Source organism: Molossus molossus, unplaced genomic scaffold (assembly GCF_014108415.1).
Source record: "Molossus molossus isolate mMolMol1 unplaced genomic scaffold, mMolMol1.p scaffold_m16_p_11, whole genome shotgun sequence".
Classification (NCBI taxonomy): Eukaryota; Metazoa; Chordata; class Mammalia; order Chiroptera; family Molossidae; genus Molossus; species Molossus molossus.
The window spans coordinates 91,618,949-91,634,879 of NW_023425346.1; the positions used below are offsets into that span (position 1 = coordinate 91,618,949).

General features: G+C 50.6%; 2 protein-coding genes across 11 annotated transcripts; one reads left to right on the top strand and one right to left on the bottom strand.

The window, feature by feature from the left end:
• The first annotated feature begins 5,272 nt into the window (after nucleotides 1-5,272).
• On the top strand, nucleotides 5,273-8,130 carry ZFAND2B (zinc finger AN1-type containing 2B). 5 transcript variants are annotated; one of them, XM_036253783.1, is made up of 10 exons: nucleotides 5,273-5,326; nucleotides 5,458-5,533; nucleotides 5,807-5,901; nucleotides 6,076-6,207; nucleotides 6,341-6,492; nucleotides 6,744-6,836; nucleotides 6,911-6,971; nucleotides 7,057-7,124; nucleotides 7,449-7,521; nucleotides 7,725-8,130. In XM_036253783.1, the coding sequence occupies exons 2-10, from the start codon at nucleotides 5,479-5,481 to the stop codon at nucleotides 7,767-7,769; spliced, it is 774 nt and encodes a 257-aa protein (XP_036109676.1). In that variant the 5' UTR covers nucleotides 5,273-5,326; nucleotides 5,458-5,478; the 3' UTR covers nucleotides 7,770-8,130. The 5 variants fall into 5 exon arrangements, with proteins under 5 accessions (XP_036109676.1, XP_036109677.1, XP_036109675.1 ...); XM_036253784.1 differs by having other exon boundaries at nucleotides 5,281-5,326; nucleotides 5,461-5,533; XM_036253782.1 differs by having other exon boundaries at nucleotides 5,287-5,533.
• A 127-nt stretch (nucleotides 8,131-8,257) lies between these two features.
• Nucleotides 8,258-15,696, bottom strand: ABCB6 (ATP binding cassette subfamily B member 6 (Langereis blood group)). 6 transcript variants are annotated; one of them, XM_036253778.1, is made up of 19 exons: nucleotides 14,878-15,693; nucleotides 14,463-14,564; nucleotides 13,997-14,183; nucleotides 13,701-13,802; nucleotides 13,344-13,527; nucleotides 12,357-12,478; nucleotides 11,761-11,870; nucleotides 11,499-11,564; nucleotides 11,207-11,332; nucleotides 10,975-11,051; nucleotides 10,824-10,887; nucleotides 10,627-10,712; nucleotides 10,355-10,412; nucleotides 10,034-10,138; nucleotides 9,439-9,613; nucleotides 9,199-9,311; nucleotides 8,865-8,959; nucleotides 8,722-8,790; nucleotides 8,258-8,536 (listed from the first exon to the last, which is right to left on the bottom strand). In XM_036253778.1, the coding sequence occupies exons 1-19, from the start codon at nucleotides 15,430-15,432 to the stop codon at nucleotides 8,425-8,427; spliced, it is 2,508 nt and encodes an 835-aa protein (XP_036109671.1). In that variant the 5' UTR covers nucleotides 15,433-15,693; the 3' UTR covers nucleotides 8,258-8,424. The 6 variants fall into 6 exon arrangements, 4 of the variants coding, with proteins under 4 accessions (XP_036109671.1, XP_036109670.1, XP_036109672.1 ...); XM_036253777.1 differs by having other exon boundaries at nucleotides 14,427-14,564; nucleotides 14,878-15,692; XM_036253779.1 differs by lacking the exon at nucleotides 9,199-9,311 and having other exon boundaries at nucleotides 8,268-8,536; nucleotides 9,439-9,576; nucleotides 14,427-14,564; nucleotides 14,878-15,696.
• Between the last annotated feature and the right edge of the window lie 235 nt (nucleotides 15,697-15,931).

The following is a 15,931-nucleotide window of genomic DNA, read 5'->3' on the forward strand; positions in this document are numbered from 1 at the left end:
GTCCCGAGAGGCCCGGGTTTGGTTCCCGCTAAGGGCGCGTACCTCGGTTGCAGTTTGTCCCCGGCCCTGGTTGGTCGTGCGGGTGGCAGCCACTCGATGTGTCTCTTTCACATCGATGTTTCTCTCTCTCTCTCTCTCTGTTCCTGTCTCTCCCTCCCACTCTACCAGAACAAAAAAGGAAAAATGTCCTCGGGTGAGGATAAAAAAACGAAAAACAACAACAAAAAAAACAGGAGTCCTGACAGATGCTGTTATACCAGCTCCGGATTATTATGGAAGCAAGAAATTAAACTGTTTTCTTGTTTATGCCCCTGTCATTTTGAGCCCCTGTTACGAAAGTGTAACCTATGTCCTACTTAATACCTTCTTCTTATACATGATTAGTAGGAAATGGTGAAAGTTTGAAGGGCTAAGGTACATAGAAACTGGGCACATCTGACTTTAAGGTATGTGGACTTTAAACTACATTTTCAGACAGTGACTGCTGTCATGTCTGGGTTTCAAAACTCAGCAGGCTAAAGATTAGAGTCAGAAAAATAATTCTTGACTGTGATATGTGCTGCTTAGATTAAACCATACAAAATTATTTTTTTAATTAAAAAAGTCAAATATTGGCCATTTCATAATTTAAAATCTAACAGAACTAGTGCTGGATTTAACAGATATGGAGTCTTGAGATTCACAAATGACAAACTATTCAATAACTATCTTTCTAAAAGGCCTAGGCCAAAAGCTGAATCCTTATGGCAGATGGCCCTTAGGTGCATACTTGGATTAAAAGTCTCCTGCATGTCATTAGCCTTACTTCAGGTTGTGACCAGAGATTCTGACAAAGCCTTGAGAAATACAGTATCTGGAATCTATTGGGATGACTTATAACTATATATTTTTAAAATATATTTTTATTGATTTTTAGAGAGAAACATTGATGAGAGAAACATCGATGAGAGAGAACATCGAGTGGCTGCCTCCTGTATACCCCCCCACTGGGGATCAAGCCCACAACCCAGGCATGTGCCCTGACTGGGAATCAAACCTGCGACCTCTTTGTCCATGGGTCGATGCTCAACCACTGAGCCACACTAGCTGGGCTAGATGACTTATAACTATCTTTAAAAAGACAAATTGAAACTGATGAAGTAATGGCAGTTAGCCACAGTTTTGTTGGAGATTGTAGACTTTGGAAGGAGACAAAAGAGTCAGGTAATGATGTAACTTAAATCCATGTGTGTGAACTATAAAATCAATCTATCTGTATGGAGCTCACTGTGTCCCATCAGTCAGAGTATTGCAGATAACAATCTCTTCCTGTCCCTCAGTCAACATGACGGTATGGCAGTAGGGTAAGTGGCCATCTCCTAGCTTATGTTACAGGCCCAGTGGTATTATGAACACTGATTTCTTGGCCTCAGTCTCAAACTCCCAGTAAAGACTTTGACCGGTCAAATATAGCAGGTGTTCTTGATGTTCTGGGCCACTTCTGCTTGGCCTATTTCTAACTTCAGCTGCTGCTGTGGACAGTTCCTCTGAGCTTCCACCACTTCCCATCTCAAAGGCCAGCCTCAGGATTTCTGTCCTGGGGCTTTCCCCAGACTCTGCAGTTCTGTCAGCTTAAACATAGGTGCAGGTTGGCTGTGCAAGGTAAGCATGGGGAGTTGTCAACCCCAGCAGTAACTCCCAATTTATGGAAGGCAGAAGTCAGCCCAGCCTCCTGACCCGTAGAGGGGCAATTCTGAGGTACATTCCATATAATTGCACCTAGGGTTCCCAGTGGAAATGTGCTCCAATTACCACAGTGGTAACCAGCTCAATAACACTCTATTGGTTTTCCTTCCTCCCCGTCTCCTTCCTCTGGCTAGGATTACCTCCCACATGAGTTCCTTGCACCCAAATCCTTGTCTCAGACTATGGTTTTAGGGAAACACAAACTTTGATGCCCAATATATATATGTCAGATAACCACTCCCAGACCAATCAACTTTGGCAGGGGCAGAAACATGGCTGCCCAGGGCCTACCTCAGGGAATGAGTATAAAGGAAGCAGCTGCCAGAATTTCCCTGAAGGACTGGTCAAAGGTGTTCCATATACTAACTGAATGTTTGGTTGAATTTTTGCATAGAAGTAGGTCAACATGTTTCTTGCAAATAGGGTTGTTATTTTTCGTTTTAAAAATTGTTCTGAATACAGATGCTCCTCAATTGGTGATGGGGTTATAAAGCCACTGTAAGTTGAAAATATCGTTCAGTCAAAAATGCCTTTAACCTACTGATCATCATAGCTTAGCCTAGCCAGTTTCTGTTGATCATTATCATCAAGTTGAAAACACACTGTCAAATCATCATAAATTGGGGACCATGTGTACATTGTGATTACTCTGAAAACAGATTTTTTTTTAAAGAGATAGAGAGAGAAACATCAATTTGTTGTTCTACTTATTTATGCATTCATTGGTTGATTCTTCCATGTGCTCTGAATGGGGATCTAATCCGCAACCTTGGCATATCAGGGTGATACTCTAACCAAATGGGTTACCCGGCCAGGGCCTAGAAATAGAATTTATTTATTTTTTCCATTTTATTCTTACAGTGACACACTTGAAAGTTACTTATTTTTAAAAAAATCTATCTCATATCTAACCTCTCTACTGAGCTCTCATTAATTATAAGCATTGTCCCCATTCTGGTTCAGGCCATCATCATTTCTTGCCTGGTTTACAGCCAACAGCCTCCTACCTGGTCTCCCTGCTTCTAATCTCATACTTCCTCCAATCTCGTCTCCACTCTGAAGCCAGAGTGACTTTCCTAAACTAAAAATCTGATGTCATTCCTCTGCTTAAAGTTATTTATAGTTTCTCATTATATTTACTTAAAATTTTCAAACTAATGTGGCCTCCACTACCTGAGCCTCTGCTAACTCTCCAGCTTCATTTCCCTTCTAGCCTGACTCAGATACCATAAGATTCAGATGCCCCAAGCTTTCTTTTTATTTTTTTCCTTTACTGATTTTAGAGAGAGAAGAAGTGAGAGAGTGAGAGAGAGACAGATATCAGTGAGAGAGAACACTGAATGGCCACCTCCTGCATGCCACCCCACTGAGGATTGGGCTCACAACCTGGGCATGTGTCCTGACTAGGAATTGAACCAGCGACCTCCTGGTGCATGGGTCAACGCTCAACGACTGAGCCACACCAGACTGCCCTAAGCTTTCTTAAAGCTCATTTACAGGACCTTGTTCTCTCTTATCTTCAAGTGTTTGTCCCTGTTTCCTCTGCCTGGAATACCATCTTCTTCCACCCTATTCCTTTCTCTCTTGAACTTCACCTTCCCAAAATCTCCTCACCCCTCAGGTTTTGGCTTGAATAACATTTGTCAACCCCGGAATGGGATACCTGAAATGTACTGCCATACTACCCTGTACATTTTTTTGTTTGAATGTGTCATCCAGTGACAGGCATATCGGAGAACACTCAATATATTGTTGAATGAAGAAAGAAATTAGTTGAATGGATTCTCTTGAATTTTTTAGAAGGATTGTCTAAGCCAGCGGGGTGATTTTCATTTTAGGTGGAGCTGACTGCCTCCAAAGATGAGACTCAGGCCTGACCCACATACCTTAGCCATAGGGCCACAGGTCAGGGCTTGGCAGGTGCTCCAAGTCAAGGCAATGGGCACAGTCAGAGTTGAGATTAGGCCTTTTGCTTGAGGACTCAGGAAAAATGTGTGTGTGTGTGTGTGTGTGTGTGTGGTATGTGCCCCTAGCAGGAAACGAACCCAGGACTCTTTGGTCTGCAGGCCGACGCTCAACCACTGAGCCAAACTGACCAGGGCGGAAAAATGTTTTTAATTTCCACTGGCGTAAGAGCTGTGAGGATGGAAGAAGCAAATACATAAGGAAATGGAGCCAAAAGTTGGAGAAGAGAGAGATGGGAAGAATGAGAAGTGTCTCCTCATTTCCAATTGTGGCCTGGGTTATCCCTCCCTTTTGGAGGACACTGCTCAACTCTGAGCTTATTCCACCTGTTTACTTGTTCCCATGGTAAAACTTATGGGAAGACAGAGCACGACCACCCACTGGCATGAGAGGCTAGAGAGGCAAGTGAGAAGCTAAGTGTGCAGAAGCTGAAGAAGCTCCCTGAGATAAAGCAGGACATCAGTCCAGTGGCTCTCATGCTTCATTCCATAAATATTTAATAAGCACTCAAAATATTCAAGGTTCGTGTTTTTCTTTCTTTTTTTTTATCCTCACCCGAGGACATTTTTCCATTTTTTGTTCAGATAGAGGGAGAGGGAGAAAGAAATATCGACGTGAAAGGGACACATCGAGTGGCTGCCACCCACATGACCCAACCAGGACCGGGGACAAACTGCAACCAAGGTACATGCCCTTAGCAGGAACCGAACCTGGGTCTCTCCGGACCGCAGGCCTACACTCTAACCGCTGAGCCAAACCGGCCAGAGCAAGGTTCGTGTTTTTCAAAGAGTAGTATGTGGATAACCTGTGTGCTTCCTACTGAATCAAAATCTCCAGGACCCAGGAATCTGCATTTAAAACCAGCTCTGCAAATAATTCGCATTCACACTGAAGTCACACGGTTCTAGGCACCTGACACAGAACCAGGTAGCCATGGTTTATGACTTCCCAGTATATTTGTGTGTGAACGGCTGATTACAACAAGATGATGTGGGTGCTAGAATAGAACCAGGGAGATCACATAGCGATTGTGCTTAGCTCAGACTGGGGACGGTCAGGGGAGTCACAGAAAGGGCATCAGAGCTAAGCCTGGAGGAAGGAGCTACAGTCGGCCCTCGTTTATCGCGGTTAACGGGTTCCAGGCTCTACCGCAATAAAGGAATGTCCGCGAAGTAGGACTCTTTGTTTATATAAGTCGTCCCTCGCCGCTTCGCGCGTCCACTTTCGCGGCTTCTTCTGTATTCGAAAGAGCCGCGATAGTCGACGCGCGAAGTGGCGAGGGCGACTGTACAGGTCTGGAGAGAAATCTGTTAAGTGCAACCGCGGCCGAGAACGAAATGGCTAGGCGTAGGGTGAGAAACGGCGGAGGACGGCCTTGCGAAAGACCCCAAACCACTTCAGCCCTCCTTCCCCAACATACCACCCGTTCTCGCCTTCGCCAGCCCTTTCGCCCTCGGCGCAGCACCAACCCAGGTCCCAGCCTTCAGGAGCAACAGCGGGCGGGGCTCGGCTCCGTGCGACGCTCCTCCGGCCGCCCGCGTCTGCGCGAGACGTGCCCGCCCTGCGCGATGACGCCAGTGCGCCCGTGCGCGTCGGGGGAGGAGTGGGAGCCTAGGGCCGGGAGGCGCAGACTCTGGTAACCCCGGCTGGGCGGGGAAGAGGAAGAGGAGGGGAGGGGCAGGAAGCCCCTTCCAGAGTGTAGGGTTGTGGTCCGGACCCGGAGCGGGAGCCGTAGGGATTTTCAGCATCACTTTCTTCTTCTCCCAGCAGGCCCCGCCCGGCCCGGCGATGGAGTTTCCGGACCTCGGGGCTCACTGTTCCGAGCCGAGCTGTCAGCGCTTGGGTGAGGGGCGAAGCGCGAGGGGGTGGGGCTGGGTGGAGAGGGGCTTGGAGCTGCAGGTGAAGTGAAGGGTGGGCTCCGGGGGCTAGACTTGCCGGGAGGGGCGGGGCTCGAAGTTGGGGTGGTGTCAGGGGGCGTGGCTAAGGATAGTGGACTAGGGCCCGGGTGGTTTGTTGCAAACAAGGTGGTGATTTCCTCCCTCTGAGTGGAAGGCTTGACTAACCCGGAACGATGTCAGGGTCCCGCTGGACCTGCAATCTGACATACTCCCTGCAGATTTTCTGCCGCTCAAGTGCGACGCCTGCTCGGGCATCTTCTGTGCAGACCATGTGGCCTATGCTCAGCATCACTGTGGATCTGCTTACCAAAAGGTGAAGGGGCGGTCTGAGGGTGAAAAGGGGGTGGGTGGAGAATGCATGCATAATCTCCCAATCCCTCTGCCTCCTGTTTTCTCTCCTTTATTGTCTTTCTGAGTTTCTTTCAGGACCAGAGATTTGGTTGAAGTGGAAGTGGATCACGGACTGAACCCTGTTCCTTAAATATAGGATATCCAAGTACCTGTATGCCCACTCTGTAATGTGCCTGTGCCTGTGGCCAGAGGGGAGCCCCCTGACCGTGCTGTGGGGGAGCACATTGACCGAGACTGTCGCTCTGATCCAGCACAGCAAAAACGTAAGGTAAGCTTTGGAGGGGTTGGCCATGGCCCAGCTGGGCCTATGGATGCCTAGAAACCTGAATGGCTGTTCTTAATTGGTTTGGAAAAGGGGGTCAGAGTCTCAGCAGAGACAAACCTTCCCAACTCCACCTCAGATCTTCACCAATAAGTGTGAACGCACTGGCTGCCGGCAGCGGGAAATGATGAGACTGACCTGTGAACGCTGTGGCCGAAACTTCTGCATCAAGCATCGTCACCCACTGGACCATGATTGCTCTGGGGAGGGGCACCCAACCAGCCTGGCAGGGTAATTGCAGCCAAGTCTTCTACTTGCCTTTGGGACCATCCTATCCTTCGGGAACTGACTCGGCCTTTATTACAAGCTGGGAAATTTGAACCCTGTCCCCTTTGACTGAGGGAGTCTTAACTTCCATTTCAAGTGCATAATTTTCCAGACTGTTTGGAGGAACTCCCCTCCTGACTTCCAGGGTAAGGCCTGGGAGGAGCATGCAAGCTGGCTGCTCTTGGAGACATGCCAAGAGTGTCTCTTCCCTACAGACTTGCTGCCATCTCCAGAGCACAAGGTCTGGCTTCTACAAGCACCATCCCCAGCCCAAGTCGGACCTTGCCTTCATCTACCTCTCCCAGCAGGTAGGCCTGCCTGTTTCTTCTCTCCCTTTTTTCCCTTCACATGCCTTACCTCGTGTCTTGAATGTCTGCCTTAGAGCCACAGCCCAGTCTCCGTCATGGACTGCCCCTCCAGTGATTGCTTTGCAGAATGGCTTGGTGAGTTGGGCAGAGGTTGGAAGGACAGAAGCAAACCCACACAGAGTAAAGTACAAGGCAACTGGTCTTGTTTCTCCTTTCATAGAGTGAGGATGAGGCTCTGCAGCGAGCCCTGGAATTGTCCCTGGCAGAGACCAAACCTCAGGTCCCAAGGTACTTACTCTCTAGTGAAGAGGGTGGGATGTAGGCAAGGACTCTGGAAGGTGGTAGGTGGGAGCCACTCTGAACTTTTACAAGATAATAGTGAGGAACTCAGGCCCAAATTAAGCTTACTAACTATATGACCTTTGACAAGTCCTTTAACCCATTAAGGGCTTACTTTCCTCTATAAAATGGGACTATATTAATACCTACCTTGTAGGGTTGTGTAGAGATTGAAATAATACTCAAAGTGTTCAGCTCAATGATGGCTAACAGATAAGATGCTTACATTTTAGATATTATTGTCATCCAACTTAAGCTGTTCCTCTCTCCCAGTTCTCAGGAGGAAGAAGACTTAGCTTTAGCACAAGCACTGTCAGCCAGTGAGGCAGAGTACCGACGGCAGCAGGTATGAGGATGGGGTAGAGATGGGGTTCAGCACTGGGACAGAGTAAGGAGTTTGGGGGGACGGGTGGCACGGTTTTGGAATGGTGGTTATCCTTTTGTTTTCAGTATGACTCCAGCCCATGTGGAGCTTGGAAGTGAGCACTGTCCCCTTATTTCCTTGACATCACACACTATCTTCCCCTCCTTCCCCTCTCCTTGCTGCAGGCCCAAAGTCGCAGCTTGAAGCCGTCCAACTGCAGCCTGTGCTAGGGCCTTGGGCTAGGGGAGGGAGGCTCATCTGAGGAGGACTGTGGCCCTCACGTCTCTAGGGTTCACAGGGAGAGGAGGCCAGGAGCAGCCTGGAGTGAAGACAAGGAGTGACGTAGAGGCTGTTTCCAGGGAGCATCAAGAGAAACAGCTTGTGGAACTGAGCCTACAGAAGGCCCTACTGGCCTCTCTAGCTGCGTGGGAGAGAGCAACTATGAACTGTTCCCTGGTTGAGCCCTTGAAGGACGCTGGCTAGGCCCCACTCAACTCCCTGCATCATGTCATCCTCCTTACACTGGGACTGCCCCCATGTGTAGGGACAGGGAGGGCCCTGGGAAGAATAAAGGATATTGGTAGTTAATAACACATCCAAGTGGTGCGTTTCTTTCTCTTCCAACCAAAACCAGTAGAGCCCTGTCAGGAATGCTCACCTGATGTAAGGATAGAGGCATACTATAGTATGCAACACCACAAAGCCATAGTGATCCTAGCACAGTCCACACTTTTATTTCCCAAAAAAAGTGCTTTATTGAAAGGTCCTTTTCCCTCACTGTAGCTAGCATAGCACCCCAAGACCAAGATGAAATATGCCAGGGAAGAAGGATACATCTTATACCCTGTGAGTTACCCTTTGGGAAAGAAATGGCTACAACTTTGGTCACCATGCCTTAGACTGGGGTTTGGGGTCTTCAGAGATTTCATCCTGCCCCTGCTGCTGCAGCTGCCACATATCAGCATACACTCCACCTCGGGACAACAGAGCCTCATGCCTGGGGCAAGAAGGAAAGTGTAAGTCCCAGTATCAGCTTTACCACAAGAGTCCTCACCACCAGCCCACAGAGATGACGGGGGTTTGGTGAGAGAGAGCTCATCCAGAAACCCCTGGGACTTCACAACCATACCCTGGACATACAATTCAGAGGCCCAGCCCTGTTTATCCTGCGGTGTCCCTTACCGTCCTCTCTCCACAATACAGCCATCCTTGATGACGAGGATCTGGTCAGCATTGACCACAGTTGAAAGCCTGAGAAGTCAGAGACCAGTTACCTACCACACCACCAAAAGTGGGCCCTGCTGCCTGCTGCCCCAGTCCTGTACCTGTGTGCCACTACGACAGTGGTGCGGTTGGCGCAGACTTTGGCCAGAGAAGCCTGGATGGCCCTCTCATTAGATGTATCCAATGCTGATGTTGCCTACAGAGAGGGTCTGAGTAAAACTGCCCTTGCCACCCAAATCCCCAGGGGAAGGAGGATGCAAGCTGCTGGCTGAGGCCTCGGGTATCAAAAAACCTTGCTTGCGCTTGAGAACTGGAAGATGTTTTGTGAAACATGGATTCATGATATCTCTCCCAGATGGAAAACAGTGCCCAGCAGGAATGGTATGGGCACAGGCAGGGCAGGAGGGAGGGGTGAAGGCTTCCCAGGGCCCTCACCTCATCCAGCAGAATGATGTCAGGGGCCTTGAGAATGGTGCGGGCGATGGCAACGCGCTGCTTCTCCCCACCGCTCAGCTTCAGTCCCCGCTCGCCCACCTGAGTGTCATACCCTGTGGATATTGCCCATCTCCCTCAAGTCACACATGGTAAACCTGGTTTCTGTGACCAGAGGAGGCAAGGAAAGGATGGAACAGAGGTCAGAGGGAGTAACAGGGCCAAAGGACCAGGGAAGCTCACCTTCAGGGAAAGCCATAATGGCATCATGGATGCCTGCAGCTTTGGCGGCAGCTTCCACCTTGTCATTCCCAGCTGTGATGCAGCCATAGCGAATATTGTTGGCAATGGTGTCATTGAAGAGAACGGTGTCCTGGGGCACTACTCCAATGTGAGACCGGAGGGAGATCTGAGTCACCTGGGGCCAAGAGACCACATGCCCTGGCCTGTGAGATCCCCCCAGACCTGGGAGGTAGGATGGGCTGGTGGAAAGCACATGGGATGAAAGGCCCTGTGTAAAATTCCTGCCACCACCACCCCAAACCCTGGCTGTATGGGCAAATCACTCAACCTCTCTGAGTCTGTATCCCCATCAATAAAGAGAAAATTCATTTTCTCTCCCTGCTTCTCTAGACTTCTGTAGATCTTTGTACCCTGTACGGCACCGTATCAGTCATTCTCATGACTCTTACTGTGTAGGTCAGATGGCGCTAGAAAGGCTAAGGTCTTCTGCACCAACTTTTGGCAGAGGTGACATCTCCTTCTCCCTGGATGCTCAGCACTTGCCATTCTTTTACACACAGGTTCCTAAATGACAGTTTCTTCCCAACAACCTCACCTGTGAAATGTCCTGACCATCTATTCGGATGCAGCCAGAGTTGATGTCATAGAAGCGAAAGAGCAGACGTAAAATTGTGCTCTTCCCTGCTCCAGATGGGCCCACCTGTTACATTGGAAACAGAAGGAAACCATTCTTAGGCCCATTGACTTTTAAGGCTTTTTCTCCAAGAGGCCACCAATGTCCATGGAGGCTGCCACATTCACTCCTGTGACCAGTCATGACAGGACTCTGACTTGTAGCCTGGGTCACAAGCTACCATGGGCACTGGAATAAAGGAAGATCAAGGAGGTTGGGTCAAGTGGCTGGGTCTCCTCTTACCAGAGCCAGGGTCTGTCCAGGCATCACAGTGAAGGATACATCCTGCAGCGTCTCCCGCCTGCAAGGAAGAGCGGGTGTGGTCAGTAGGCCTGCTATACACCCAGTGTCCCCTTCCATCACCAGGGCTACTACCGGGCCCTGACCCTCCCCTGCTTGGGCTCTCTTCACAAGAAGCAGGGATGACTGAGAAGCAGGGATGACAGGCAGGAAGGCAGTGTGTAAGTGGACAGTGAGAAATGGGGTCATGGGATGGAAAAAGGGGAGGGGCTCACCCATCGGTATAGCTGAAGTACACATTCTCAAACTCAATCCGGCCCATCTGAAAGTGAAGGGGCCCTGCTCCAGGAAGGTCCTTCACCTGGGAGAGTGTCACCAATGTGTGGTGCTATTACAGGTCTGGTATTCTCCAGACGCAAGAAACGCCATGTAGGCTCCCACTCCCCCAAACCCCCACTCTCTCTTCACTCACTTCTGTCTCCTCCTTCAGTAGGTCAAACATGTTCTCCATGTCGATGAAGTTGGTCTGGATCATCCTGCAAGAAGAGTAATGGTTGGAGTCCCTCTGAAGAGCTGGGGAAATGACAATGCATTGGACAGGTGAGGACCAGGGATCAGGTTACCTGTAGTAGGTGCCAAACCAGTTGAGGGGCATGTATAGTTGGATGATGTAGGTGCCAAAAAGCACAAAGTCCCCAACCTGTGGAGATCCAGGGAAGAAGACCATGTCACAAGAAGCCTTCAGGTTGTCGCCCTGCCCACTTCCTGTCATCTCTCTACTTCCCACCCAGGAGCCTGGTGGCCCGGACATAGGCCCCAGGTCCCTCTTTCCTGTCCCCAGCACAATTCCCTCACCTGTAGCTTCTGCTCACTGACAAAGTATGCACAAAGCAGTGAGCCAGCGAGGAGCCCGAGTCCAATCACCAGGTTCTGAGTCTGATTTAGTAAAACCAGTGAAGCGCTTGACTTCCACTCCAAATCCTGTGGAAATAACATGGGAGAGAGGAATGTCACATATGAGCTGACCAACACCAAACCTGGACCGAGGCACCTTCAACCTCATAGCCCAAATTTTACTGTTCTCAGCCCTGGCAATTCCACAAGGCCAGGCCATTGCTGTCAGTAGGCCTCAAACTAGCATCCTCACCTGATATTTAATGATGGCCTCTCGATAGCGATCCACTTCATAACCTTCCGCATTGTAATACTTCACCTGATGAATTCAAAGCACCATTGTTGGACATGGCTGCAGCATTAGCACCTGGATCGTTGCCTCCAGATCCCTAATCCTTCCTTCCTAATTTAATAGTATGTCTCGCACCCCCCAGCTCCTCAGCAGCCCCAGTGGTCCCAGGCACACTCCTCCACATTTCCATGCCTTACACCACTGCCACTGAGGTCTCTGTTACCGTCTCAAAGTTTAGCAAAGAGTCCACAGCTCGTGCCCGAGTAGCATTCTCCTGTATGTTCATATCACGACGAAACTTTGTTCTCCACTCAGTGACCACAATGGTCAGGGCTAGAGTGAAAGGAGGAAGGGAAAGGAGAAGAGATCAAGACATCACTCCCACAGCAGAGATCACATGTGTATGTCTGTTGCCAACTATACACTAACCCTACGCTATGGCCCAGGGAGAGCCCTAGGCTCCCTGAGGGAAGGGGCTGTGTCCAAGATGCCTCTGCAGCCTGCACAAAGCCTCATGTGTGAAAATGCTTTTGGTGAACAAAGCAAGGCAAGCTGCATGTTTCATAGTGAGGTCTCTCTTTGACCCGTATCCGCAATGGGCACCTAAGATGCCCAAGATGCTCTGGTCATCCACACAGGCTGAGCTAAGGTTCCCTTGGTAGAGAAGCATGCCCACCCACCATGTTGGGGAGCAGCAGCAGACTATGCAAGTTCACTAATCTACCGCTTCCCAAACTGGGTACCCAAGTGGGATCAGAGCTCATGTTCAAGGGAGTCCTTGGAGAGTTCAGGAAGCTGGTTTCACCAAGCAGTACTCACTGAGGTAAAGACTCATGCACAGGAACACAATGAGGCCAAACCAGGCGTTGAAGAACATGCTGAAGTAGATGATGCCAATGATGATGTCAGCCAGCGTGGGGATAACGTTGAATATCAGGTAGCTGGGAGGGGAAGTCAGTGAAAAAGAAAGGTATAGGGGCTCAGAGCCAGCAACTCTACCTCTAGGAGTTTCAGTGCAGTGTTTTGTTTTCAAGAGCAACAGACTGGAATCAAGCTAAATGCCCCTCAAGAGATAGTTGGCTAAATGAAACACAGCATGCCCAAACTACAGAATTCTCTGTCTGGGTCAATCATAGTGAAGGAGGGAGATCTTCATGCCCGATTGAGAATACATCTTTGTAACATTTTGTTAATAATGCAACTCTGAGGATGATGCCTATGTCACGATACCATTTGTTTTAGGGAAAGCCCGCACAATACCACTTTAGTTCTGGGAGTCTGCACATACATATGTAAAACTGCAAAGAAGCAGAACTCAACATACTAAATGCAGTGGGAACCTCTGGAGACGTGAGAGGAATTCAAAAGAGATTTGCTCTCAATCTACTTTAAGTTCTTATGAGAGCATATATACATTAATCTTATTTGAAAAAGAAAGAGGGTGGCCCTGGCCAGTTTGGCTCAGAGATTGGAGCATCGGCCCCCCCAGAGCAAAAGTTCTTAGGCTTGATTTCTGGTCAAGGGCATGTACCTGGGTTGTCGGTTCAAATCCCGGCCCCTGTTGGGGTCCTACAGGAGGCAACCAATTAATGTGTCTCTCTCACATGGATGTTTCTCTCTCCCTCTCTCACCCTCCCTCCTTTCAAAATCAATGGAAATCCCAGGTGAGGATTAATAAAAAACAAACAAACAAACAAAAAGAGGGCAGAGAGGCAGCTCTTCAAGCTGGGTCTGTTCTGACAGCCTCTCCATCCCTGCTTTTCCAGCCCCACCTTCCTACACTCCCTTTCCATGTGGGCTTGGTACCTGAGCAGCCCAGTGACACTGGATGTGCCCCGGTCCACAATCCGCAGCACCTCCCCTGTGCGGCGCCCCAGGTGCCAGCGCAGTGAGAGCTCATGCAGGTGGGAGAAGAGGCGAAGCTCCACCTGCCGAGATGTGAACTGTTGCACCTTGATCCACAGGAACGTGCGAAGATTGCTTACAAAGCCTGCAGGGAGCCAGGGGAGGCTTCAGTAGGGCTGAGGGGACAAATGACATCAGCCCAGCGCCCAGATGAGAAATGTCAGAAAGCACCAAAGAGCCCAGGGAGGAATGCCTGTAGGAGGGGACTATCAGTAGGAGGGAGGGGCCAGTACCAACCAGGGTGCGACTACCTCATACCTGTACTGCCAGTGCCACCCCCCTGGAGGAATTTGAGGAAGACGTAGGTGGTAACAGTCCAGGCCAGGGAGTGCCAAGGTGCCTTCTCAGTCAGCAAGTTCACTACGGAGAAAATGAGTCAAAGCCCACTATGGTTCCTAAGAATCTTTTCAGGAGAGACTGCCCCAAGCACTAGCCATAGCTTCTTTCTGACCACCCAGCTCTCAACTCTGTCCCATTGCCCTAAATTAGCCCCACCCACCCACCAGGCCAATGAAGGACCAGAGCGCTGAGCTGGCACTCCTTCTCCCCCTCACCTATATCCCTATAGAATATAGGGACCAACACATTCAGTCCCCGGTCCAACCCCATGAGCCCCAGGCAGAAGAGCACGACAAGCTGCAGAGATGGACTCCCCCGAGGCCATAGGTAGCCACTCAGTAGGCGGAGCTTCCTGCCAAGGTCTCGCCAGGTGGACGGTGGTGGCCCCTCTCTTGATTGATCCTAGGATGGTGAAATGCATAGGAGAGGGAAACTCAGAAATCATGAAGAAGTGCACTAGCCAGATATCTTTAGGGGATTACAGCTCCCAGTCATCTTAGATCCACAAGTAATCCCTGATGGGGTCAGAAAGACTAAAAGGGCACAATATGAGCTTCGGGGAGAAAATAGTTTATTATGGTGGGGAAAAATGATGACAGAAAATGAAATTAAGACAGACCCTAAGATTCATAAATTGAGGTGTACCTGGCTCCTTTCTACATCTTGATCTTCTCCACTGACCTGAAACGTGTAGGACTGGGGACGAAGTCCGGGGGCCCAAAGCCCCAGGACAAAAAGCCCTCCAGAGACCACATACCGCAGCACCCACAGGCTAAACTGAACCTAGAAAGAAACATAAGTGAGGAGAGTTATCAAACAGGGCCAAATCCCATTGTCACTACTTATAACAGGGCTGGGGACTGTTGAACCCAGGTCCTCCTCAGGGGCCCAGCATCTAATGGGCTGGGAAAAAAAATCCACAATGACTCAGCACAGACACGCCCCACCAGCTGGCTATCAACTCCTAGCAGGATCCAGCCCCTCCCTTCTTCCCTTTCTTAGAGATATCCCAAATCGTGGAGCCAGTATGATCAGACTTGACATCCTTCCCAGCCCCTGCCACACATGCTTCCCCTCTCCCCATGAGGTCCCTCACCTGTTGGTCCAAGTCCGCCCTTTTCCACCACCACTGTGGGCTGTTCCACGACACCAGGGCCAAATTCTCGGCTGCAAATGCCACAGTCCAGAGGAGCAGGAGACCCGGGCTGTGACTGAATTTGATCCAGGCGCCCATTGCTAGCTTCTGCCGTGCCTGGTTCCGTTCCACAACGAGCAGCCCCAAGCCACAGGCGCTGGCCAGAGTCCCCAGTATGGAAGCCAGCAGTAGGTAACCTGGTAGTGGGGCCCCTCGAGCAGTGCCCACTCGACCAACCAGGCCGGCTAGGGGCAATGCCACCTGAACTGTGGCAAGAATCAATTGCAGCACGTAGGGAGCCACACGAGGGCCGGCCCCCCAAGACAGCGCATCGGGGACAGCTGGCCGCTCCCCACGCTGACGCTTGCAGGGAAGGACCAGCACTACAGCCAGAGCCCCCAGGGCCATCAGAATTGAGGGCATGAGAGTGAAGAAGAAGCAAGGGCTCAGGCCACCCTTCGACCAGGCCGGACCCACGGGCCCTTCGGCCTGGCAGTAGTTGCCCACAGTCACCATGGCAATGCGTGACCAGAGGCCGAGTCTGCAGGGACTGCCGGACGGGAGATCCGGACTGGCCACTCCGGGAGGGGCACGGATGCCGGGGAATCTCGGGTCATGGAGCCGCGGGGGTCGCTGTCAGGGACGCACGTGGACCGAGCCACACCGCCTACTCGCTTCGCGCACGCGCCGCCGCCTCACAGTCACGCAGGGCACGTATGCCGTCTCCTCCCGTCAGCCCCTCGCTCGCTGCCCGGGACCCACCAACTACGGACCCACCGACCTCGGGCCCACAAGAATCTTCAGTGTCTGACTCGAGCAGCTCCGGTTCGCAGCAGCTCCACCCACCATAACCGCCCAGTCCCTACCCAGGGCCCCCATTGGTCAAATGTCACCAAAGGGGCGGAGCTAAATGGTGCTCTTGGGGAAGGCAAAATAGACCAGGGTAGTCAGCTTGGTCACGTGTCCAGAGCGGGAAATCTGACCGCCCATCCGGCTGGAGACCTTGACCTCCAAG